The 25564-nt window shown below is 33.4% G+C and overlaps 3 protein-coding genes across 4 annotated transcripts; 1 reads left to right on the top strand and 2 right to left on the bottom strand.

Moving 5' to 3' along the window:
- Window positions 1-812: 812 nt before the first annotated feature.
- LOC105178000 (AAA-type ATPase family protein) lies at window positions 813-6266 on the bottom strand. 2 transcript variants are annotated; one of them, XR_016067499.1, is made up of 9 exons: window positions 5843-6266; window positions 5658-5753; window positions 4650-4760; window positions 4088-4397; window positions 3281-3371; window positions 2585-2927; window positions 2074-2222; window positions 1090-1658; window positions 813-954 (listed from the first exon to the last, which is right to left on the bottom strand). XR_016067499.1 is itself a non-coding variant. In XM_088885380.1 (8 exons), exons 1-8 carry the CDS (start codon window positions 6119-6121, stop codon window positions 1160-1162), a joined length of 1878 nt encoding a protein of 625 aa, XP_088741506.1. In that variant the 5' UTR covers window positions 6122-6266; the 3' UTR covers window positions 813-1159. The 2 variants fall into 2 exon arrangements, 1 of the variants encoding a protein (XP_088741506.1); XM_088885380.1 differs by having other exon boundaries at window positions 813-1658.
- Window positions 6267-7542: 1276 nt separating this feature from the next.
- Window positions 7543-8907, bottom strand: RL4 (RAD-like 4). The gene is made up of 2 exons (XM_011101328.3): window positions 8407-8907; window positions 7543-7797 (listed from the first exon to the last, which is right to left on the bottom strand). Exon 1 carries the CDS (start codon window positions 8689-8691, stop codon window positions 8431-8433), a length of 261 nt encoding a protein of 86 aa, XP_011099630.1. The 5' UTR covers window positions 8692-8907; the 3' UTR covers window positions 7543-7797; window positions 8407-8430.
- A 13426-nt stretch (window positions 8908-22333) lies between these two features.
- HBI1 (basic helix-loop-helix (bHLH) DNA-binding superfamily protein) lies at window positions 22334-24196 on the top strand. The gene is made up of 7 exons (XM_088884541.1): window positions 22334-22686; window positions 22776-22967; window positions 23073-23207; window positions 23310-23381; window positions 23474-23674; window positions 23765-23881; window positions 23961-24196. The coding sequence occupies exons 1-6, from the start codon at window positions 22399-22401 to the stop codon at window positions 23831-23833; spliced, it is 957 nt and encodes a 318-aa protein (XP_088740667.1). The 5' UTR covers window positions 22334-22398; the 3' UTR covers window positions 23834-23881; window positions 23961-24196.
- The last annotated feature ends 1368 nt before the right edge of the window (window positions 24197-25564 follow it).

The following is a 25564-nucleotide window of genomic DNA, read 5'->3' as shown; positions in this document are numbered from 1 at the left end:
TCATAATTTTCCAAACAACAAATGAGTTTCGTAATTATGCATTACTTTAGAAAATTGATGGAGAAAATGAAGTTTGAAATCTGAACACGTCGAACTCTCATAAATTAGAAATTAATCACATTTTCTTTCAGAAGTCCCCTTTACAATAAAAATTTAGGGGTGTTTATACTTGCACTAGCAAAATACGAGGGGGTGTAAAATCAATTTGTGGATGCAATATCCATCGACAAAGATTAATATAATAATTACAAAATAATATAAATTGACGGCCTTAATCTTTCATTGCTTCCTACGGAAAGAGTTTTGATTTTTTCTTTGACTCATCATTCTATTGTGCTTTTTATTTTCTGGAAGGTATTGATTTTTTCTTTCAATCATCATTTGATTGTGCTTTTTATTTTTTTTGGAAGGTAGTTATAATTTATCTTAAATCTAATTATTATTTAAAAGTAGAACTGAACACAATATATATATATATATATAAATATAATATTATTATATAATACGAAAATGTGATAAAAATTATTCATCTACATATGTTTGAATACGCACATTGTCTTATTTTATATTTTGAATTTAAATTATATGTCGGTGTAACACCCAAAATATGATAGAAGCTCCGTTGAACATAAACGGATAATGAAAGATAGAAAGTGTTAATCTCTCTAATAATAATATAGTAAACATCCTAAATTTCATAAACTATAACATTTTAATTATACACCTCCAAAACTTATTTTTAAAACAAAAGTGATCATTTTTAAACTCTTAAAACAATTTATTAGATAAAATATTTCTATTGCTGAAAATCATTGTTAAAATTAAAATTTGAGTTTCTCCTCCCAAGATCTTCAATCTGTTTACAGTACCTCGGTGTTTCTCTCTCTTAACAGAGCTTTACAGGTCAAAATTATTACTAACAAATATGTAACCCTCGCAGTCGCAGCTCACTTCCTGCACAACACATTTCAGCAGCAAGGGAATGACCTCAGAACATCCCACTATCACCATGTACTTTTTAATCAATGCGATTCATTGTTGACCAAGCAAATCTCATAATCAAATGAATTCTAGCTTAATGGAACTGACCTTGGAGGTCCGAAAAAATCCCCCCACATCTGGCCACATATGATAAGGAAATCTCCAAGTTGGCCAACTTTCAAGCCTCGGATGCAAGTTTTATCCGCTGGTGATGCTCTGCGACTTTGTAGTCCACAATCTCCTTGAATAGATTTGAGTCCAGAACACAGTCAGGGCGCCCATATACGGCTGCTTGAACGCTGGCCATGAGTTTTGCAATCTCACGGCCTGAGAAGCCTTCAGTCTTACGGGCAGCTTCTCGTATTACGTCATCTGATAGATCTTTTATGGTTATTTTTTGTGATTTCTTCTTAAACAAGTGCCCCCACTTTGATTCGCCTTCACCTTCACTGCATAGGTACTTTGTCAAGTAGAGTTTCAACAGTTTGAATCGCTCGTCTTCCTGCGGAAGTGGGAATTCAATAACTTCATCAATGCGATCAGTGACAGCACTATCAAGGTCCCCGGGCCTGTTTGTGGCAAGAACAAGAACAACATCTCTGGACTGGTCTCCAGTTCGGAAGAGCAAGGCATTGAGAGCACTTCGCTGAGCTTCACTCATGTGCGTGCTATTACGCCTGCTCAGAAAGATTATTGAAGAATATTAAGAATAAAGAAGATTTTATTTGTAAAGCAACAAGCCTAATTTGCAGTATCTTAGATAGCATGCCCTTTAAGAGTTGTGTCATTCAGCTCTTCAGAAGTCTATGCAAGTATACAAGAAATAGCAGGGCCACAACTTCAAAAGCGCGCAACTGTAGGAACAACCATATAGAATATTATCAAAGCGAATGTATGTAAATTGGAATATGTAGATAGTAGCTACATTTTCAATAATTTGGAAAGGGCAATTCTTTTACAACCAGCATCCTAGTAAAATATTGCAGTCCCACCATTAGTTTCACAAAATTTGACAGACATTGAAAATTCAGAACAGTTGCTAGATTAATTAGACACATGTATGTAGCAGCATGTCGTAATAAAATTACTTACTCGCAAAGGAAAGCATCAGCTTCATCAATAAACAGAAGTAAACCTTTCTTCGACTTTTTCGCCCAATCAAATATCTCATGTATTTTGGTAACAGCTTGGGGACCCAACGGTGCAACATCTCCTCCTGTCATCATGGCATAATCCAAGCCCTGCAAGAATAAATTTTCATATCCTTTTAATTAAAAGGACAAGAGCAGTGATGGAAGATACTCCACCAAGCATGATTCAGCCTCATCTTGAAGATTAAGTTAATCAACAGGTTCAGACTTCAGCAAATTAAATCACTAAGACAGATTACATATATATATACATTCTCGAACTTCTAAATGGAATAAAAGTCACATCCTCCTTCCCCAGTTGTATGGATTAAACAACGGGGCTAACCTTAGCATTGATAGCAAGAAAGTGGTATTCCAGGATTTCACAGTTTGGCATCGAATAACTTCTCAGAATATTCCAAGCAAGACCAAAATATTCACCCATCATACAAGTACTAAGGAAGATACCATACCGATTTTCTAGCTATCTCCCTTGCTACCATAGTTTTGCCGGTACCAGGAGGCCCATAAAAAAGCATGTTGCGGAATGGTGCCTGATGGGTCTTGGTGTTTGATGTAGCCCGAGCAAGGTGCTCTATTCTTTTTTGCAGTGAAGGATGCAGGACAATGTCCCCAAGAGCAGATTTTCTTTGTGCAGGTGCTGATGCCCCAGCAACTGTACTATAATTAAGCACCTTATTGGCTGCTCGAGAACCTAGTCCAGACCATGGAAATTTTGCCATAGATGATTCTCGAATCAGAGATGGCTGCCCAAGAATCCTATTGATATATCCCCACATAACTCTTGCACCTTCCCTGTGAGCAGAAAAAGTATTAGGTGTAACGTATCACTTTACCTCAAGCACAGTCAAGACTGTTATACACATTCTTTAACTATGAGATAGGGATGAGTGACTGGTCTTTGCAAAATGAGTGAGGGGCTTCAGACTTGACACTTTTCATTTCATAGAGATTTTGCATAGAAGGAGCATAGGAAGCCACTAGACACATCAAGTGAATGATAGAATCACATGCATGTACACGAACCGACACAGCGAAAAATTTCAACATTTTGGTCATGTTTCAAACATAATGAGGCAGTTTAAACAAATCAATCATCCTGACTGTCTATAGACTAATACAAAAGAGAAGGAACAGCTAATACAAACCTTGTGGTATAAACTCCAGCAGCTAATGCAGTAGCTCCACCAACAGTCATCACCAACTTACTCCTGTCAGTTAATAAAACCCGAACCCCCCCTGCATATTAGAAATAAAAGTTGATAACATCACTGTGTTTTTTGGGATACATACGATGAGAAAACTAGTTATGCAGCAAAAATCCAAAAGAAATTTGGCCACGCATATTCGTGTTGTTACCTAGAACAAATGCAGTAACTTAGTTTGCTTCCCCTCAAGTGTTTGTACCAGTTATTTTCCTTTTACCCCCCAACTACCAGATAGCAGCAGGTTTTTGGTCCCTCAATGTACAGGTAACTGTTAGTCCTACCCCAACAAAGAGGGGAGAAATATATACATCAGAACATTCCCTTGCACAAACTATCAATCAATATTACATTCGAAACTTACTTATATCAGGTCGTCGATTCATGCAATTCCTGATTCCAGCTAATACATTCCTACTTTGGCAGATTCAGCATAGGATTGGCTAATGATAACTTGGGCAACTCTACGATTATTGCATATCGACAGAAAAAGGAAACGCCCAAATGCTTTAATTGAAACCAGAATAATGCACTAATAACTAAACCTAATAAAAATATCGAGTTGACAGCAGGCAACCAACTAACTTTTTGGCAAAAAACTAGGTTTCGAGTTAAAGAGGAAGTTCAGGCGCTGTTCCAATAGGTGCAGCATGAGTGATGTTGAATATTCATAAAAGGAAAGCTACTAGGACCAAACTGCAAACTCAACACTTCAATATGGAGCATGCAGAACATTAGGTAGATAGAAACCTTCAATATGACTGAAAGTCGTATTTATTGCAGCAAGCCACTTCTCTCTTTCACCATTTATCCGCTCAAGAAGCATCCTTCTATTATGCTCCTCAGTTAATTTTGCTTCATGAGCCCGTCCTTCTGCTTCAGCCATAGCCTTCACTCTTATTGTTTCTCGTTCTATTTCAGCTCTCTCTTTCTCTGTCTGTCGTTGCTGAGCTTGTATCTGTTCTTCAGTAGCTCGTCTTGCCTGTTCTTTTCTTATGGATGACTCCTCTTGCATTTGAACCAATTCAGCATTATGTCGTCTCTGGGCTTCATGGTCTGTCTGAATTCATGGCAGATAATCAATTACACTTGTGTAACTAATACAGCTGGAACTGAGCTCCATTGACCCACTGTCCTCATGTTCTATATTTCTACTTAACTCAGAAGAACAGTAACAACAAGATTAACGGCCACAGACATTGTGCAAGTCAAAGAATTGACTAAAATGCTCTTTGCAATTAAAGAATTCTGAATCACGTTCTACTCACTAAATTAAGAAGCATCACTGAACAAGATAAGTGACTGCTTATACCTGCATTCTTTTACGAGCCAGTTCATCTTCATATCTCAAAATTTGTGCCTTTGCTTGAGCCTGTTGCTGATATAGATTCCTCTGGTCTTCTGCCCACTTTCGTTGTTTTTCCTGCAAATACAAGCCTTATATAGATTAAAATTCGACAGTTAGGTAATAAACGAACAAATTCAGCTCCAAAATCTGACAAATTCCGTCAGATTCCACGATGCTTCACTACCAAAGGCACACGTGCTTGTTATATCACAGAAATGAGTTCTAACATGACCTCATGTTCAACTTATTTGATTAGAGAAGTTGAAAGAAACCCTACAACCATGAATAAGTAGTCGTATATAATGAGAAAATCTCTTTATGGCGAGGCTTGTGAATGAATACCTTCAAGGACTGTAGGAATTTGGCTGGATGAAACTAATCTTCAACAAAAGTAAACTAATCTATATCAAGCATTATTATAGAAACTTATAGCAACAGATATGTCAAAGCAAGCAACACTGATTAGGATTGACAAAAACCCATAGAGGTGCTTCACTCAAAAAACAAAAAGCCATTATTACACTTAGGAAAACAGTACAATGCAATGTCTCTCTTCTCGAGTAGAATTACTAACATAACAAAATAGACATGCCAGGATAAATTTGGATCTACCAATTCAATTGTCTCAAAGGAAAAAACACAGGGGAATTTGTTTAGCAACATTACTGTTTTCCTTCTTTTTCTTTTTAACCTTTGATTTGCAGGAAGTGCTATTGCATGCTTGTTTCCAATGCCACATGAAAAGCTAGCAAATTTCTTTCAGATTCATATACAATCGCTTTTAAGTTTTTTAAATTAAGTGTTCATAGAGTATAATACTAAATCACAATTCTGAGTTCTTAAACATATGCAGCCCCCTCAGGGAAGTAATTCTCCATAAAACAGGAAACAATAAATTCATAAGCCACAATCAATGCTTAATTCAACCAATGAAAAGGACATATAGGATTTAAAAAAAAATGAACCACTCACAATATCTGCATGAGCTTGAATAGCTTCAAAATTAGCCTTCTCCGCATCCAACTCTGCCAGCCGTGATTGCTCCTGCTTCCTCATCACCTCAAAAACCTTCACCAAAGAAGAAACATAAAATTGTCAACCGAAAGCCAATTTTTTTATTTTAAAAAAATAACGACCTTCCTGAAAAATAAAACCACCTGTTTCGCATGCGGAGATTTATTAATTTCTCTAAGAGCCTTGGCGCCCCTCTCCAGAGACTCAGGGTCAAACCCGCCTTTGGAGACCTCGACGGCGGGTCGAGTATCCGAACCTGGAGTGTCCGCAGGCGGAGGCTCGGGTGGAGCCGAGGCAGAAGGTGCAGAAGAAAACGGAGAAAACCGGAACGGCGCGTCTGCGTAAGCGCGGTTGGCGGTGGCGGAATAAGACGCCGCAATGACCGCCGCTGCCGCCAGCGACGAGAGCCTGGAAGCCGCCATTACAGACCCCAATCTGAAGCAGCCAAATCGAATTAAACTTGGAAAAATTAGGGTGAGGTCGAAACGGAGGAGAAGGGTTTAAGGCAGTGGCGCCATGAAACAGATTTCTTAAACCCTTTGTCCTCTCAGAACAATTAGGGCTTGAAAGATCGGTCGAGAGCTACCCAATAACAAGTTAACACGTAGATAAGGCCGAGGATATTTTCGTAATTCCCACAAATCTTAACATTTCTTGCTGGAGGAGTAAGTCCTAAAGCAGCAAAAAGTTTCTAGTAATTTTCTTTTTAAAGTCATTCCAATATTCGAATAGTAAGTGAAGTGTTTTACTTTGAAATGAAATTTAAAATACATTAAAATATACCTTAGGTACTTAAAAATAGTTTAATTTTATATTTACCTATAACGATGGCATGCAATTCCCACACACATAATTTTATTAAATTGAGATTAAAAATTATCTCTATTTTTTAAATTTGATCAGAAAGATCAGTACACATTAATAACAACTTCAAACAATATAATTTCTATAAAACAGTCGTTCTTACAAAAAAAAAAAAAAAAAATCCATAGAAAACAAAAGACAGATGAAATGTCTCGAACTAAAGTGAAGAATTTTTCATAAATTAAATTATTATTTTCTCGTTGATCCAATTTCTTATTGTTTTTGCACAAGTAAAAAATAGTTAGAAATATAATGCATATTAGTATTTTATGAATATAAAAAATTTATTGAATAATTCATTGAGTTATGAGAGATAAGAGACCACATAATTTCCCAACACCCGATTCGTTGTGTACACACCCTCACCACATAATCGAAACTTTTGTTGTTCTTTTGGAAACGCCACGTGAAAAAGCCGCGTATAATTGGTTATTGCACACAATCCTGACATGCATGGACAAAAATCTCGTAGGGTTTACGGGAATAATTTACTACTACGGTCGTACAATAAATTTCGTAACGATGATGGACAAAAAAAGAAGATCAAATTTTTGAAAACAAAGAAGAAAAAAGTGGAGTAACAATATCTTCAACTTGCTACGATTACTTCAATGGGATTGTTCGACTCCAATGCTATTTGGTGCAGATACAAAGATCAAAGATGCAAATAGCAAGATTGAAAAATGCGAAAGCATTCATGCTCGATATGTTTATCGCACTTTTCCTGATCATCCGGTTCTATTTGAGGTCAGCCCACGAAACCATTATTCGTTTGTCTGCAAATTTCTTCTTTATGCAATCTTTGTTTTCATGGGGTTCAGGTTGTCTTGGAGATCTCTTCACTTGGAATGGCGCAGTAAAGCTTTTGTGATTACAATGCCTTGAAGTGATGATGGGTTTTTTTAGGATATTTTGCTCCATTAACTAAAGCTGCTAAAAGTGTTTAATATCAAGATTTGGGTGTAAGTAGATGAAGAAGTTTCCTGGATAAGCAGATAAATCATATATCGAGTCAACTGATATTACATCGTGATTTCAGTACTGAGAAAAGGAAAAAACTAAAGCTGGGTAGATTATAGGCCACATGGGGGCAATGTGCGATTACAACATTAAGGATGTAGCTTAAATTTGAGACTTCCAGTTGCTATGATGATACACTTCTCAACGATTTTGTAGATTCAATTGTAGTAAGTGGGTTGGAAGTCTTCAATGCAGTCTCTTGTACTTGATTAGCCTGCAAGAAACGAATGGGACAGTGAATTGAGTGTTAGAAAGTAAAAAATATGGTAAAATTCATTAAAATTATGTGCCATATACGACGTAAGCATTTAGGAAAGAGATGAAGAAAGAAGGTGTTTGTGTAATGTCAAGGTTGATTCCAAGAACTCTGCTGTAGCAATGGCCAAAAGTTTAGCTAAAGGACACAAAGTCCATAGAAAGACAATAATTTATAGGTACAAAAGGTCGGGAAAGAGTTCTAGAAGAGGGAGTAGAATATTGAGTTCAGGTCTGCCAGAGTATCTACATTGATATCTGAGAACAAGCGGCCAGTTAATCTCACATGGAATTATTTGGAGCAGGATTTTAGTGAGCATATGGCCATTGGAATGTTATCCACACAAAGGGAGTGGGTTCAGATCTCATATGGGCGCTCTTGGGACTTTGGGACAGGATAAGAAGTTGACTGGAGTGTGGCTAGAAGGGTGGATTTTTAAGTATATGATAAGTAGTGGAGAAATCGAAACTCTGGATATTTATCGGTTTAATAAATTGCTCTGACTTGGATAAGAAAATGTGTTTGTTAATTGAAAAGAAAGAGGTTAAGGAAGTTTGAATGCACTACCTCCGGTTCCGTCTGCCATCTTAATTAGCGGCTGTTCCCATTTGTTCTGTAGTTTGGGAACGGGTAATTACCAGACTCGATGTGCTTGAGGTCCTCGACAAGAATCTCATAGTGCCTTTTAACTTCCTCAGCAGATTTTCCACCCACAGCCCTGGCAATGTTTTGCCAGCGGTCCGGGGTATCCTTATCATAGACTGCTAGAGCCTTCTCAAATTGTTTGTTCTGTTTTGGCGTCCAGGAGGAACTGGAGCTGTTCGAAGAAGAAGACAGGGAATTTGATGCCATTGTGATACCAATATTTCAACAAAAAACAGTTGGTAAATTTGTCTTCAGGAGAATGAATCCGAAGTCTGGCTTTAAACAAGAAGATAGTAGAACGTAAGTGAAACAAAAGATGGCAAGAAACAAGTAAAAGAAAGGGCAAAAGGACGATGTAAAGCAGACAACGAAGATAACTAGAAGCTAAGGGATTGACGGTATGGTGCATGTTTTCCTTATAGCTCCTTATAAATAGGAAGAAAAGTGGTGGGGTTCTGCCAGTTGGGGAATATATCTTTTGAAAGGACAGTATACGGAGTGACTCTTCAGTGTTAAATACCACACATGAAGTGGAGCATATGAATGAAGGAGGCGAATCAGTATTTTTGGACATTCGTCTGTTGTCATTGTCATTATAAATTTCCTCTTGAAATATGTTTTTATCATGCTAATTGAACGCCACATGGAGTACTTCATCAGTCTCGTTGATGGAACTTTTCAGCCTTGTTAAGGAAATTGGTTCAAGAGGATGACTTAGTGATCTAACTTACCACCTGTGTCTAAATACTCATCCGTTGTGTGAGAAAATGAACGCAGGGCCTTATTAGCTCATTCTGGAGAAAAAGTCAGGCTAACCAGTCCTTGAATCTAAAGCTTGGTCAGTATTATCAATAGAAACATGGAGTTGCCACATTAAATTTCGTAGTACAGTTTTCTCGACGGTAAAACCAAGTGTTTGCTCTTCTTCTCTTACTAATCAGTGTTCAGATTTTTAGATGAGCGTTACTTCAAATGAAGATTTCACAAATTCATATTGTGAGTTTGATGACTGTGAGTGGAATATCGTACGACTGCAGACAGAAAAGAAGAAGAATGCGTATCTCATCATTTCACATCCCAGAGATTTTGGGGTAAAAAGTTGTAGATTCTCTGACCGGTCTCTCTGAACACATAAGTTTCTTGGAAATCTTTGAGTTTGAATTATGACAATTATAAGTCTTTATTTCTGGTAGGGACAACTTAAAGCATCATTTGTCAAGTAGGAACCTAAATGGATATTTATCACTACTTCGTAAAAATTTTGAACTAGAAGTCTGTTAAACCCCATATTTTTCTGAAAAAATTAAAGCAAGAATGTTGAACCAAGAGAATTGATCTCCGAGCCAAAGAATGCACACAAGAGCTGATACAGTTTTCTGCTGTTTTTCATCAAAATTCATGATATATGTCATATGAAGCAGGGAGACAGGCCACAATAATCTGTGCTAACCATCTTTAAGTTCTTATTTGGAAGCATTCAGTTATAAAATGCTTGGTCCAGAAAGCATAAGTCCAAGATCAGCTACGTCAGCTCAATACTAGTATATGCTCATTATATTTGTACGAATCGTACAATACATGTGAAAGATCTTGCATCTGATGGTTCACGTTGGTTCAATTGTCGTAATATGGCCATTTGCTATTATTCCTTCAACTGGATGTCATTTCTTATTGAAAATTCTGTGGTTGCTAGGAATATTTGCTTCATTCTTCAAGTTGATGTACCCCGTATCTTGGCTAATCCAGGTACATCGTTTGCTTGTTGAGTAAAGTAACTTTTACGCGCTAACCCTTTTCTAGTGGCAATGGCTTTTGGTCAGTTCTTTATTGCTGGGATTCCATAGACAGTGAAAATAACTTTTCTCAAGTACTTATGATAAAGATCTCAAATTGTGAACCGGGAGACTGTTGGAGTGTGGAGCCTAACGCAACATTATACTTTCTTTTGTGGAGCTGGATCCAACTCTTTATAGAAGCAATTTTTTTTAGCATAAACTTCATTGACTTGGAGCAATTATGATTTTGCGATATTCTATAGTGCCCCTAGTTATATATACTTGATGGCTGACCATTTATTCTAATTGTACGAATATCCTACCCTAATAAGAGAAACTTGAGCTTCCATGAACATAGAAGCAATCATCCGAACCACTTCTAATTGTGCGTTCTTGTGTTTGATTTTCCTCTTTGCTTTTCCACATGTTTACATGGAAGTATTAGAAATGTGTTCATTGAGCCTGAATTTAAACGAGCCCGTGTAACGCAGAGTCTTTAGGTTTGAGGGAAGAATTAGGCCGGACTATGGTCAGCATGCACTCATTTGTTGACAGAGACTCAGGAAAAACATATGATTCTGCTCTTGTGGTGGTCCCTTAAAGTTGCATGAATCTTCTGATAGCTGGAACTTTTATCATGTCACATATTCCTGTGCAAGAGGGCATAACACATAGACCTTTTTGACAAGTGCATCATACATAATCATTTCTATTCGATGCGTTCAAGTACGTCTAAGATCTAACACCTAATCTCTTGCAGCTAAACGCTATTTCTGTCTCGTTTGCACTCCACATACGTCCGTTAACCACGGACACTCTATTACCACCTGATCAAAGAAGACGCCAAACGAATGTGCTTCTTTTGATAATGTGCTTGGTTGAGGAATATCCAAGGAAAAAGCACTAGTGGCCGAGACTAGTTCTGGGCCGGGCGGGAGGCGTAGAAACTAAGTAGAGTGAAGGATACATGCAAGATTTGGTTCCTGGAGATAAGCAGATAGAAGTACTGTGGGAACCTAATGATCAGATTGAAAGCTGTTTTTGTGTAGCAGAGAAAGAGAAGGGGGGGTGAAGGTGATAGCTGGTTTGTGGTTTGAATCACTCAAATGAGATATGATAACATATTTTCTGAGAAAGGTGGGAAAAAAGTTGTTTGGAATTTACTCTCACCACCTGACACCACAGAATAATACATTTCAAACATGCTTACTACTTTGCCTTTTCTCCCTATGTCTTTTTCTGTTTGGTTCAAATCTTCTTTTTCACTGTACTGATTCATCTTGTATTTTATGTCGTATATACACGTTACGTGCATAAAATCTTTCTTTAAAAGATACAGTCTGTATCAATCGTATATGTCTCACATTGGGTTAAATCTATATTACCCTGCTGTAAAGTTCGAAATAGGCACAAAAACTCTCCGAATTTGGGGGCACCTTAATATTTTGAAGAAGAAGGGTCTAGTCCGCATAATTTGTGATTGATTTTTATATTATCTTGTAGGTAATGTCTATTCCGCTTTCATTTTATATGGGCTATAAGGGTTTAAATATTCAATTAACACTTAATTTTATATGGGCCATAAAGTGTTTAAATATGCTAGCTGAACCTTTGAGCTTTTATAATTAGTAAAGGAGAACAAAATAGATTCAAAAATGAAAATCAGTCGTAAATTGTACGATTAAAAATACAACAAGACATTCTTTTTCTTTTTCTTTTTTCTAAATAAAACTTGGGAAGTTAAATAAATTAATTATTTTATCAATTGAAAGATATTCTTTTTAAGCACAAAAAATTAATATACCAGTGCCAAAATCGCCACTTCGTGTTTTCTTAATAATAATATAGATGTTAAGGTGTCTTCTAGACATTTTCTTTAGTTTAAAAAGCGATTTTTGTGCCTATTTCGACTTTTTTAGGGATAGCTTGAAATTAATGAACGTGGCATATATATGTTAAATGGAATGCGTGGTGTAAGACGAATTAAAATAAAATATCTGATTTGAGTTTTTTTTTTTTTCTTTCTTTGTTGGTGTTTTAATATTTGCAATATCATTTGCCAAAAAAGCAAGTCAACATCTTTAAAAGAGACACAAACATCGTAATGTGCAAAAATTGAACAAGTGTTTTAACTTTTGAAGATGAAAGACATGCCATTTCTTGTGGGCTTAATTCATCTTTAATACATTAAACAACACGAACAAAAGGGATGTTTTGATGAACTTATTCCAAATATTTTATAAGTTTCTGTAGGTGTTTTAAAAGTTTAAAAACATTAAATTTTATTTTAAAAATAAATTTTTTATCTGCAATAATAATAATTTGACATTGTAATAATGACGAGAAAAAAAGACGTCTGTTTGGGGCTGCAAAGAAAAATACCAACTATATGAAGGATAAAAGTGAATACTAATAAAATAACAAGGGTGTTTTGGTCTTTTTAAATATTAAAATTAAATAACGTAAATGATTTTATAGAAAAGATGGGTTAGACTTGTTTTGTTTAAGAACTTAAAATATCCCAAATATTTTATTTTCTTATTTTATACATTCTTTAAAAAAATAAAATAAAAAATTAATATATACTGATAGATGTGGTGGGTGTTTGATATTATGTTGGAAGAGGTTTTGGATTTTATTTATTTATTTATTTTTTTGGTATTGAAAGAAAGCTTTATTTTCCAAGCATTTCATGTCAAATCAATCCAAACACAAAAATATGATTAGAAAATAAATTAAATTACTCGATCGTCTCGAATTTGATTCGATTAGTGCAAAAATAAAAAAATATATTTAAAAGGGTCAAATTACTCGAATTCGATTTATATTTGATTCAATAAAAACTTGTTTCAGCTCAATTAGATTAATATTCAAACTAAATTTAAATGAAAATTTTCAAGCTCGATAATAATTCATATAAATTAGAAATAATGATGTGTTCAACTTGAATCATTTACAATTCTAGACAAAACCAAACATATGGTTTAATACCCATGAACCCTTTGATTTTAATTAAAAAAATTGTAGTTTTAGTCCTATGACTTGTGATTTGGTATTTTTCATCATACATGAATTGAATTTTTGCAATTCAGTCCTAAAATTTTATCAATTTTAGTCTTTTTAGGATAATTTTTCTAGAAAATTGCATGTTGCTTGCAAATGATCAAATTAAATTATAATTTTAATGTTGTAACTTAAGGAGGGTTGACGCTTTTGACCCTGTACGTTTGATTTACAGGATTAAAATTACAATTTAAATTACATACAATTTTTCAATCAAAATAATTAAATGCCAAGATTATAAAATTAAATTACGAAAACTAATCAGTGCAGAAAATATCACCTCTGAAATTATATGACTAAAAGTATCCACCAACTTATGACTAATTTAAATTTATGGATTCAAAGTTGGGAGTTTGTCTCTTTTTCTGGGCCCATAGTTGAAATATTTGGGCCAATAACACCGATTCACTATCCAGTTCAAGAATTTACTTTCTATAGCCCAATAACCAGGCCCAGAAGACTGTTAATGACAACAAGTTTGGGCTTTGTTGCATTTTATTTATTTATTTATTATTATTTTAATTCGCGAATTACACTCTTCAGAAAGCACCATCCTCCGATAAACTACTCTTCTTATACTGTCCCACAAAGATCAGTTTTTGATGATTAGTCGATCGATAATTCAATGTATTAAATGATGTAATCAATCGTTGTTATTATTAAAAAAACAAAAGAACGATTAATAATATCATTACATAACTCGACAGAACGAATAATTCTAAATAAAAAAAAAAAAAAACTCTTTAAAAAACGCTAATAAAAATGTTCAAATTTATAAATATGGTGGTAGAAAAATCCAAAATTTTGTAATTGAAAATTTTTTCATGATCTGAGCAAAATATTATTTATCAGCTGATGACAAGACTGTCTTAGCCGCAATAAATTGGTTGTCAAGGTCATAATCTTACAAAAATCACATCATTCCCTGCTCCAAACACTCCTGCTTTCCACTTTGTGATTGCTCCAAATCATGTCTGAAAAATTAATCACACACTGCACTGAATTGATTTATCTCACTTTGTTTTTTTCCTTTTTAAAATACAAAATCACTAGAAAAAGTGGTCAAAGATTGTCAAGATTTGATAATTTGAGGGGTAAAATTATTTATGTGTTTATGAAATTAGGTCTAATTATATAAATATTTTTTTATTTTTTTAAAATTATTAATACATTTTTTAAAGGGTGTAGATGTTTACTTTAGGGCTGTATTTGTAAAATTTTATCCTTGAATCAGGAGTATACTTATAATGATAATTATAATTTTTTTGAACTATGTATTTATAATTTTTTAAAAAATAAAAATATTTACATAATTAAACATAATTTTAAGAAACATTGATCTAATTTACCTTAATTTCTATTAATGGGACCTAATTGAAGTGATAGAAAGCAAAATTTGCAGCTAATTTTGGAGTGAAAGTTTAATAGTTTCATTCAGTAAAATCACACGCGATCTGTTTATAAAAATTATTCATATTTTTTATATAATCAAACATTTATCCATCACAAACGCCAACATTATGTACAGAAAATCATCCTATTTTTTTGAAAAATTACACGCACACCCCAAAAAACGTCATTATCACACAAATTATTCCTATTTTTTAACTGTCATGAATGATTTATATAATTACGCAAAAACATAGTGATTTGTGTAACCAAACTAGACGATAATACCCGCGGCCAATACTCTAAAATTCCCCTCCTATAAATAAATACCCTAAATCATGAATATTATTTTTTTTAAATTTATGTTTTCTGATTATTCTTTTAACCTTTATAAATCTTATTTTTGAGGTTTAATTATGATGTGGGAACCATAGTGAAATGACCCGACGCTCACACAAACGAAAAAATTATGATATGTCTGACTTGCTTTGACTCGCCCGATGGGTTTACTAATTTTTCAGTCATTCGATCTGTTATCAATCTATGGTGTACAACATTCCACGTCATATATATTAATGTGATCGATTCAAGTGGACCAAAGTTATAAAAACCCCAATGCTCCTTAATTTACTAGGTACATTCAATTGATTGTATTTATTACACGACTATCATACTGATAAATCGATCCATCGAACTTAAATATCAAAGTATGTTCCGATCATGATGAGTGAGTGAAACGACAAACACATTCAATGTACCTATGAATGGGAACAACAAAGCAAAGCTCATCAAAGTGGTATTAATGCGGATTTGGAGAGATGAGTTTGAATATTACTAGCAAAGTTTGGTGCCAAATGTGAATGGTTGAAAATTGTGGGATAAAAAATTGTGAAATAGCTTTGCGACCAACACGGCAGTGCCCACAGTCGTCTACTTATGACAACGATCCCGTGACGTTGTCGTGTGGTTGGAAATTATTGTAATAGTTGATCAGTATTTTTACTTACCATGAAATTAACCTTAAAAATGTGAAATGTGTGTAAAACTTGAAAAAAAAAAAAAAAAAAACAAGAATGCACAAAATTCATGTGGTGCATTTACATCTGAGGCACTGACTCGGAGATCATAATGTTGAAAGGATGAGAAAACGGCTGCAGATTAGGGCCTACCAATACCATCCCTGCAAGATACCTTGTAGATTCATCCCCCCTTGGGATGTAAGAGAAGAGGCAGAAATAAGTTGGTTTTTCCAGTTGTTTCTGCTCAGTGCTCACCATCTCTCTTTCATTCATTTTTCTTACCAACTTACAATCTTAAATTCAATAAGTATCCCATATTTAGCTGTTTGAACCAATAATTTACAACACTATCTATATATACATCTGTCATCCTCACATTGCTACAGAATTTCCAGCCCTCTATGCCAACTATAAAAGGTAAATTATAACGGATTTTCTTGAGATTTGTCATAATTATAAATACTCTTCTTGTTTGAATATAAAAACTAGATACTTTTTAGAATTAACGACTATCTAATAAATTAATACCTCTTTACAATGGGTTGTTACGAAGGGGTAGTTGTTATACTATCCTTAGTTTTGAGAGGTATTTGTAATTTTTCAAACAACGAGTTGGTATTTGTAATTACGACAAACTTCGTGAGAGTTATTTACCCAAATATAAATAAAACGTGTTTTTCGGGTATTTCCCCCCCCCCCCCCTGATATAACTGATTAGAAAATAATTTAGATAGGACGGTAATGAAAATGGTGACTTCTCGAAAACAAAGTTTAGTAAACTATTTTTGAAGATAAATAAAAATTTTAATATATTTTTTTGCAACGATGAGAAATTATGAATATGGATAATCGTAATAAGATGAAACTTTTCTACGTAAACTAAGAGTAAGGCGACGACATCTACACAACAATTTGAAAAAAAAGAAAATTAATTGTGAAAAAATACTGTAATATTTCAGAGTTCGTAATAAATAAAATTAAATGAAAAATCATTACGCGCAAAACAATTCCTCTGAACTTTCCAGTCGTGTAAAGAGAATACAAATTTAATTACATATTAAATTACAAATATATATATATATATATTATTTTTTATCTCATTTCTACCTAAATAATTAATTAATTATTCAATGATTATGATCAAATCATCCAATTATAAAGATCTTAAAATATATCTCACTTTTGATGCTTTCCCCAAAGATCACAATCAAATGAGCATAATTAAGACCTAAACTTGAAACAAAAAAAGACAAGTGGTGGGGTGGGGGGGACCAAATATATGGCTTAGTCATGAAAACAATCAAAAGGAAAATCAACATGCTAGTGGTTGCATTTGGCCAAAACAATGTGTAGTGGGGTTGGACAAACTTGATGTGATCAACTGTTAGGTCTGTAGTATCATCTCTTCTTCATCAATCAACCAAACACATCCTTTCTTCCATTTTGCTCTTCAATGGAGTTGCAGTGATCAACTCATTTTTTAATTAGTAGATATAATTCAAATCAAATATTTCACGATTATAATAAAATTCAGCGACATTTAATACCAACAACTTATTGATCTTGTGTACATTTTGAATTATAAAAAGATCTTCGATTTGGATATGCATTGTGCCTCGAACGAATCTAATCTCCTCTCCACTCCGATCCAACGATCTTCATCCGTTAGGAGAAGACAACTCAACTAGTTTTCTCTTCAATGTCCACACTCTGAATTTTTGGAGTCTTTTCACTGATCTACTCAAATTTTATTTTCCTTTCACTAAAAAAATGTATCAGATGATGCATTTTTTCAAGTCAAGGTGTCCAATATCTTATGATAGAATCATACAGACTTGCATCCTAATTCAAACTCTTTTGTTTCCTCTATTACTTTATCAGTCGATGAGTCGGTGAACTCAGTCACCATCCATCTCATTAACAGACTACAAGATTGATCCAACCACATTCTTATCTATAAATATGGATAAATAACCAATTAAAAAAAAAAAAAAACAAAAGATGGGTGTTGGGGGGGTGGGGGGGGGGGGGGGAGCCCATCTGAAGGTGAAGAAGACTTGTTTCAAATCTCATTCTTCTGCCTCCTATGGGCCCATACATGGTCTATCTGTTACTCACAATTTAATGGGGGTATATTTAGGTATACATATATATATATACTACACACACATTAGTGGGGATATATAATCGTTGCTATTGGTATATAATAAATAATTTTTTTTTATTTTTTAAAATATATTATATATAAAAATAAAAAATTAATTGGACTATTAAATTAGTGTAAAATTTGAAAAATTAAATAACTCTGATAATTTTGAAAATACAAAAAAAAATAGTGCAAAAATACGAAAACCGTCATTTTATATCTATAATACCTTTTTTTTAAATAATATTCATATAAATATATGTATATATATAATATTCCCCAAATAATTCTTGTTTATTATTATTATTATTTTTGGGGCATGATAATATGAAAAATTGTTTTAGGGGGAGATGGTGGGACCTCAAAATCTTCTCCAAGCATCTTTCCCTATCACCCTAAAGTGATATTGTCCCTCACCCATCATTATACTTTTTGATGCATCCCTATTTCCTACTATACCTCTCAAATTATTCCACAATTATTTACTTTTCTATACTCTATTATTTATTTATTAATTAATGAATTGTACAGCCCATGTTTTCTATTTTTACTATATATATATATGAATTAAATATTAAGTATATGGACATAATTAAGGATACGAATAAAATGAGTCAAGTACGTTAATGATTACTTGTGTAATAATTAATGGTCGTTATTGAAACTAACATATTCGATTCTTCGTTATTAATTTATTTAGACACCTTTTTTGGACCCAATTACTAGCTAGTTTATAAATATGATATTTTATTACGTAATTCTTGAACACTTTTGCGTCATTTTTTGAAATATAGGGGATAATTTGCTATTTCTTTTTTCATAGGTGGGTATTTGTTCATTTCACATATTTTACAGAGTTATATTCCATTTAACCATTTTATATATATACAAAGGATAAACTACAATTATTTTTTCATGAGGTTTGGCATATAAATACTTTAATTTTCTTTTAGAAACCAAAATATATCCCCTAATTTTAAAGTTCGTCTCACAATGAGCCATTCTGTTAGCCTCCGTCAGTTTTTATTTAATTTTTATGATGAACTGATCAAAATATCATTTTTGAATTATAAATTATAATTTTATAATTTTTTAAAATATTTTTATGAACAAATATTTTCTATGAATTATTTATTTTACCCACCCTCAATCTTTTTATATATTTTTTCAGATAATTTCTTACTATTTAAAAAAAAATCAATAAGAGCAAAGTAGTAATGTCCACTTCACCATCTAAGGACTGCATTTTTTATTTGATTAGGGTATTTGTAATTTTTCAAAACAAGTAGGTATTTATAATTAAGTCAAACCTTATGGAAGATAGTTGTAATTTATCCTATTTATTTTTTTAATAATGAATAAGTTCTTTAATTGAAAATAATTAGGACTTTGCAGAATTTGTTAACTGGCCGAAATCGAACCAGATCGAAATTTCGGTTCGATTTTAAAAAAATAATAATAATTTTTTTGAGTTGTTTTTTTTCCTCGTTCGGTATCCGAACCAATCAAAAAGTCGAATTTTTTATATATTTTAATTTTATTAATTATATCATAATATATTATATATTATATATTTTACTTTTAACTTTACTTTTTGTCCTCTCTCTCTTCTTCTAATTTGTTCCTCAATCTTTAATTCTTCATTCTTCAAGTATTTAAAATATAATATTTTAGTTTATATTATCTAATAATAAACTTAATCAACAATTTCGTATATTTTAATAATTTTTTTGTAAATAAATATTTAATATAATGCATATGAATTTTATCATTATAATTCAATTTATCACGACAAAATACATTCATTCACTATACATTAGAGTTATTAGTCAATATCTCATATTTTACTTTTAATGATATTAAAATATGATATTTTTAGTTTATATTATCTAAAAATAAGCTTAATCAATAATTTAGTACATTTTCATATTTTTTGTAAATAAATATTTAATATAATGCATATGGATTCTAGTTATCTCTATATTTATTAATTAAATAAATATACATAGCTAATATATAAGTATTTCTTTAATATATATAAATAAATGTATTAGTTATCTATATATTTATTAAATAAATAAATCAATCAAGTAATATACTAAATTAACCTTAGAAATAGAAAAGAAAATATGTAATGTGAGAATTGATGCAACTGAGTCATAAATCATTGACTATTGAAATAAGAACTCTCTCTCTCTCTCTCTCTCTCACACACACACACACACACGGCAGTGAGATATATATATATATATATATATATTTTTCAATATATCGAATTTTTTCACTTAACAATAATAATAATAAAAAAACGATTATAACTGAATCCGAACCAAAGTTTCTCGATTCGATTTTGGTTTTTTAATTCAAAGAATCAAACTGAACCGAAAGTTCAACTCGATTAATCGAACTAATCAACCCTAAAAATAATCGAGATAACGCTAATCCTCTAAAAAAAAAAAAAGAAAGAAAGAAAGAAAATGGGCATTGTATTGTCATATTTATTCTTCAAAAAGTGAATCATCAAATCCATATTTTGACATGAATAAGGTAATAAATAGTAGTATGTTGTACAAGTCAATATTGTCAATTTGATATGAATTATGGGGGTTTAATGTAGTTGTACCTATGTAAGTTGCTTTTCATAATAGGCATCTCTACTTTCTTGTATGTACCAAATTTAGGGCTTTTCTCTATTGTAATAGCACAATCTAGGTTCCTTTTTATGTATGCACTTTCCAATTCCTTTTGTAGTTTTTTTTTTTAAAAAAATAATAATAATAAAATCTAACTAGGGTTTTTTTCACAAAGTAGTAAAGCATCATTATTACCCACAACAAAAAGAAAAAGCAAAAGGAAATTCAACAAGAAACAAATATTAGAGGAAATAAATATATCATTTTTTTTTATATTTTTCAACTAGGAATTTAGGTAATATTGAAATAAAATAAATAAATTTTTAGTTTCTTTAAAATTTTGGATTTATTCATTTGAGATAAATATGGATTTAAGTACCTTTTGGTTGGGCGTCGATATGGTAATTTTAAGTACCTTTTTTATTCATCTTTTTTGTATTTTTTTCACCCCCCCCTTCTACTACATATTTCTTCTTCTCTCATTTATATAAAAATCAGTAACTGAAACACATTCGGTACATGTGCATAACTTAAATTTTTATTATCTATATTTAATTGAATAGGGTTGTACTTGTAATTTTACAACAGCCAAAAAATATTTATATAATTAGATCGAATATAAAAAATTATGAATATAACTGACCCAAATAAATAATAATTCTTGGATAAGTCATATTTATAAGCAAATTGAGGGGCCAGAGTAGAACACTTATCTTGTTTGTTTGCTTTATCCCAATTCCCAACTATATGTTAGTCTAAATCATTCACTTTGTGTTGTTCATCATCTCAAACACAACATGCCATGTGATTTTCTGCTATCCCCTTTGTTTTATTTTGTTTCTTAGAGAAGTTGTCTACTTTGATATTACACATACCCCACCTCTATTCTTCATCTTATAACGTATTATACTGACAGTTCTTGAAATTGGATCCAAATACATAAATATTTATTAAAATTATAGTTGTAATTACAACTACGCTCTATTCAATATAAAAAGTTTATACAAACGTCCCCACTGTGTTACATTATTAATTTTCACTCGAAATTAAAAATATAAAAATATCCAATTTTTTAAATAGGAGCCGACGTACCCCAGTTTGTTAGAGTGTGTAGTTTTAGGGTCGAAAAATTTAAGTGGGAATAAAAAATTTTGTATATATATAAGTTACGAAAATATCAAATAATTTGAACTATGTTACTTCAATAATAGAATTCATAATTGTGTTGATAAGAATTTCTCCTACCTCGCATTTCTTCTTGTTCATTAATAACAAATACCTAGCAATTACCAAATTTACCCTTCTGGCCACCTAAGCTAGTTAGAGTGTACAATTTTAGGATTGAGAATTAAAAAATAAATAAATATGAAATTAGGTACAAAAATATCAGATGATCTGCTTTACATTACACCAATAATAGAATTTATATTATGCTGACAAGACATGGTATCTATATCATTAATTCTGTATCCCGTGATGTTTCTTGCTAATTCAATAATTTTGTATCGAAAATTAAAATCAATTTAGAAAAAGTTATATGTGTATCCAAATGTGAAATATTCAAATAAATATATATTATACTGACGAGATATGATATAAAAAAAAAAAAATTCTTTTATCCCATGAATTTAATAAAAGAACTCGTAGTAATTACCGAATTTACCCTTGAGGGTTGAGCGGACAATCTCACATGGTGGTTGCACCACTGGCACAATGGACGTTGGGCTCCACTCTCCACCCCTCTCAGCCCCCACTCCTCTCTCTCTCCCCGCCCGCCCTCCATCCTCTCTGCTTCCCACCCCTTATAAATCCATTCCCTTCACCTCATTTCGCCCTCACATTCCACGCATTCACACACCATTCTCAATCGCGACGGTCCCCAGAGGCTAATGCTACGCTTTGCTCAATCGTCGTCAGCTTCTCCTGCCAATCACATGGACCTCAGCGTGCTGGAACGGCAAAGAGCGCAACTCCAACGCCTCTACCACCAGCAGCAACAGCAGAGTTGGCACAACCAAGAAAATGATTGTTTCGACTTGCTCTCGGTTGTTTCCAACAGTAATGACTCGTCCAGGACGAAGGCAGTGGTTCCAAAATCTGATCAGCAATGTAACAGTAGCTTGGCGAATAGAGAAGCCAACAACGTCTCGTGTTCGCTCAAGAAAAGGAAAGCTGAGGTTGGGAATTGTGTGTTGGAAAAAACATCATGTGGGATTTCCAAAGATTGTGTTTTTTAAATTTAATGTTTTTATGTGGTTGAATGCAGTTTGATGTCGAAGAGGATGGAAAGGAGAAAGGGGTTCTGGCAGAAGAGGAGAAATCGGAGATTACTATGAAAACTGAAAGGGAAAATTCATCCAACACTTGTTCCAAGGTCTCTGAGGTTCAGAAGCCTGATTACATTCATGTCAGGGCGAGACGGGGCCAGGCGACTGATAGCCACAGCTTAGCAGAAAGAGTATGTATCTTGAAATTGTCCGTAGAATAAGTTAGAAATGGATAAGAAAATATGTGTTTGATTAATACTTTGTATGATGAACTAAGTGTTGTTCTTGGACAACAGGCAAGGAGGGAAAAGATCAGCAAGAAGATGAAGTGTCTGCAAGATTTAGTCCCAGGATGTTATAAGGTCACAGGCAAAGCCGGAATGCTTGATGAAATCATTAACTATGTTCAATCCTTACAAAAGCAAGTCGAGGTATCGATGATAGTTCCTGAGATTCTTGTTCTGGAACTGTTACTTGTCCTGAATCACTAGTTATTAATTCTGTACCTGCAATTCTTGTCTGTAAATTTACAGTTCCTTTCTATGAAACTGGCTGCTGTAAATCCGAGGCTCGACTTCAGCATCGATAACATCTTTGCAAAAGAGGTAATTTCCTCAAACATGCTCTATATTAGCAAGAGTTTTTACTTTTCAGTCTTGTGGCTAACTTGTGATCTTATTCATAAATATGTGAGCAGATTCCGGCATATATAGCCAGTTTACCAGCAGCGCAATTTGAGGCCGCCAATTCAACGTGCTTGCAGTATAACCCGATGCAACCAGGACCCTCAAATTGCGGGGTGGATATAGCAATGGATCGATCTCAAATGCTGCCACCACGACCAGGAACCTCTTCTTTGCCAATCCCAGAAGCGTTCCTCGATTCTTCTTGCATCTCTGTAATTTCTTGAACTCCAGCTCGTGCTATTTTCCCGTTTCACACACGCTTTTATGAAACTTTTCATGAGAGAAACTATTGCATTTTACAGCAATTGCAGCAACTTTCAGGCTGGGAATCAGATTGGCCGAGTAGCCTATTCAATGCCGGCTTTCATTAGTTAAAGAACATCCATATTTTGCCTATTTATCATCATTCTGCAGATAAGGTCAGTTTTCCCTACACAATTATCCTCCTGTCATATACTAATTCAAGCTTTTATTCTAACAATGTCCCCATTCTCACAGCTTTTGTACCCTCTCAAGAACTAATCCCCCACCACCTCCAGCACTCAACATGGCAAGAACAAGCATAATTTTGGGCAACATATATTAGCAGCAGCAGCAGAGGCATTCTTTTTCATGGACAACTTGTAGAATATGTTTGTATTTTCCTAAACAGTTCTCATTCTGGCAAAGAAACTCATGTATAGTACCTACATATTTGATTTGTTAGAAAGTATATAATAACTTATTTATCCTCATTTTTATCAAGTATAGAAATTGAATGTGTAAGAAAAAGAACCAATACCAGACACAGCATATATAAAAAGCAAGATTGGGATATTGAAAGAAGGCATTACAGTTGGGAACTTTAAGCATGTGGGCACAAGAAAAGGAGAAGAGGAGTTGAGGATGACTGGTTACTGTTATGTGGTCCATTTTGATGCTTCATCTCATCTTTTTGCACTTGCTGTGCTCACCACAGACCCAATACCCACTCTATAGGACCACTGTCTGTCCAGCACTTGGTTGGATTAACACAAGTGATTTTGTGCACATGATGTGTGAATTTAAACAGAAAACTAACATTGTGCAGCACTGTGGTGTGGGGCTGACTGAGAATTATGTCAGAAATGAAGCATGTAATAGGATAAGAAATTAGAAAGAGATACAAGACTTACGTGGTTCGTCTCAGTTGGGCTGTGACACTATGTCCACTGATGATGAGATGAGAATTCACTTGATGACTTTAAAAGAGAGTCGAAAACGGCTCTCAACGCTCTAATAACCTTAGTCGGCGGGAACAAACTATAAATAATGATGTAAAACCGGATGCTGATGTATTATAGTAGCATTTGGATCGGCAGAAATCCAAATTTTTACCACTTGAAGAATGTGGTTGGATTGTGAAATTTTCAACGGCCATAACTCTTGATCCAGAAGAAGTTACAACAAGATATATCCATTCGACAGCTATTCTGACGTTTTTATGTACGTTTTTCATTTTCCACCGAGCTTTGTTTAAATCCTGTTTTTCGAGCCTAATATTGTACCGTATTTAAATCAAATTTCGTAATTCTCTTAATTAATTCAAAATTTAACCCAATTTAGAATCTGTCATAGGTGGAAGGAACTTCGTCATTTAAATAGAAACAAATATTCACTGTTTAGACCATCCCATCAGAAATAAAATTATTTTTATCCATTTTGAGTTCTTTAAAAATCAAGAACAAGTTCTTCAATTCCTTCATAAAATTTTAACACTCCCCTCCATCAAATACTGTACTCTCCACTCCACCTGGAGGACAAGGCCTATTTAATTTTGAGTCTAAAGATTTTATTACATACCATGGCAACCAGCACCAATTAATATTGTTACTTCATTGGTCACATTGCAGTTGCCTGTAAAAAAGCAAAAGGCTCAGGTGCTGGATGTGGAGGCATACTGTGGGAGAAAATTGCAGTTTATACGATCGGACTTAGGGTAACAATTTTGGTCTTGAATGAATTGATTTTTATAATTTAGTGATAATTTTGATCTTATTTGGGCTGAAAAGCCCCATTTTCAAAGGTCATGTGCCTCACACATTTGTTTTTCTAGTAAAAAAGAATTAAAATTGTCATTTTTT

This window comes from Sesamum indicum, linkage group LG9, assembly GCF_026168435.1.
Source record: "Sesamum indicum cultivar Baizhima isolate 11 linkage group LG9, ASM2616843v1, whole genome shotgun sequence".
In the NCBI taxonomy this organism is placed as follows: Eukaryota; Viridiplantae; Streptophyta; class Magnoliopsida; order Lamiales; family Pedaliaceae; genus Sesamum; species Sesamum indicum.
This window is presented reverse-complemented; position numbering and strand designations above follow the sequence as displayed.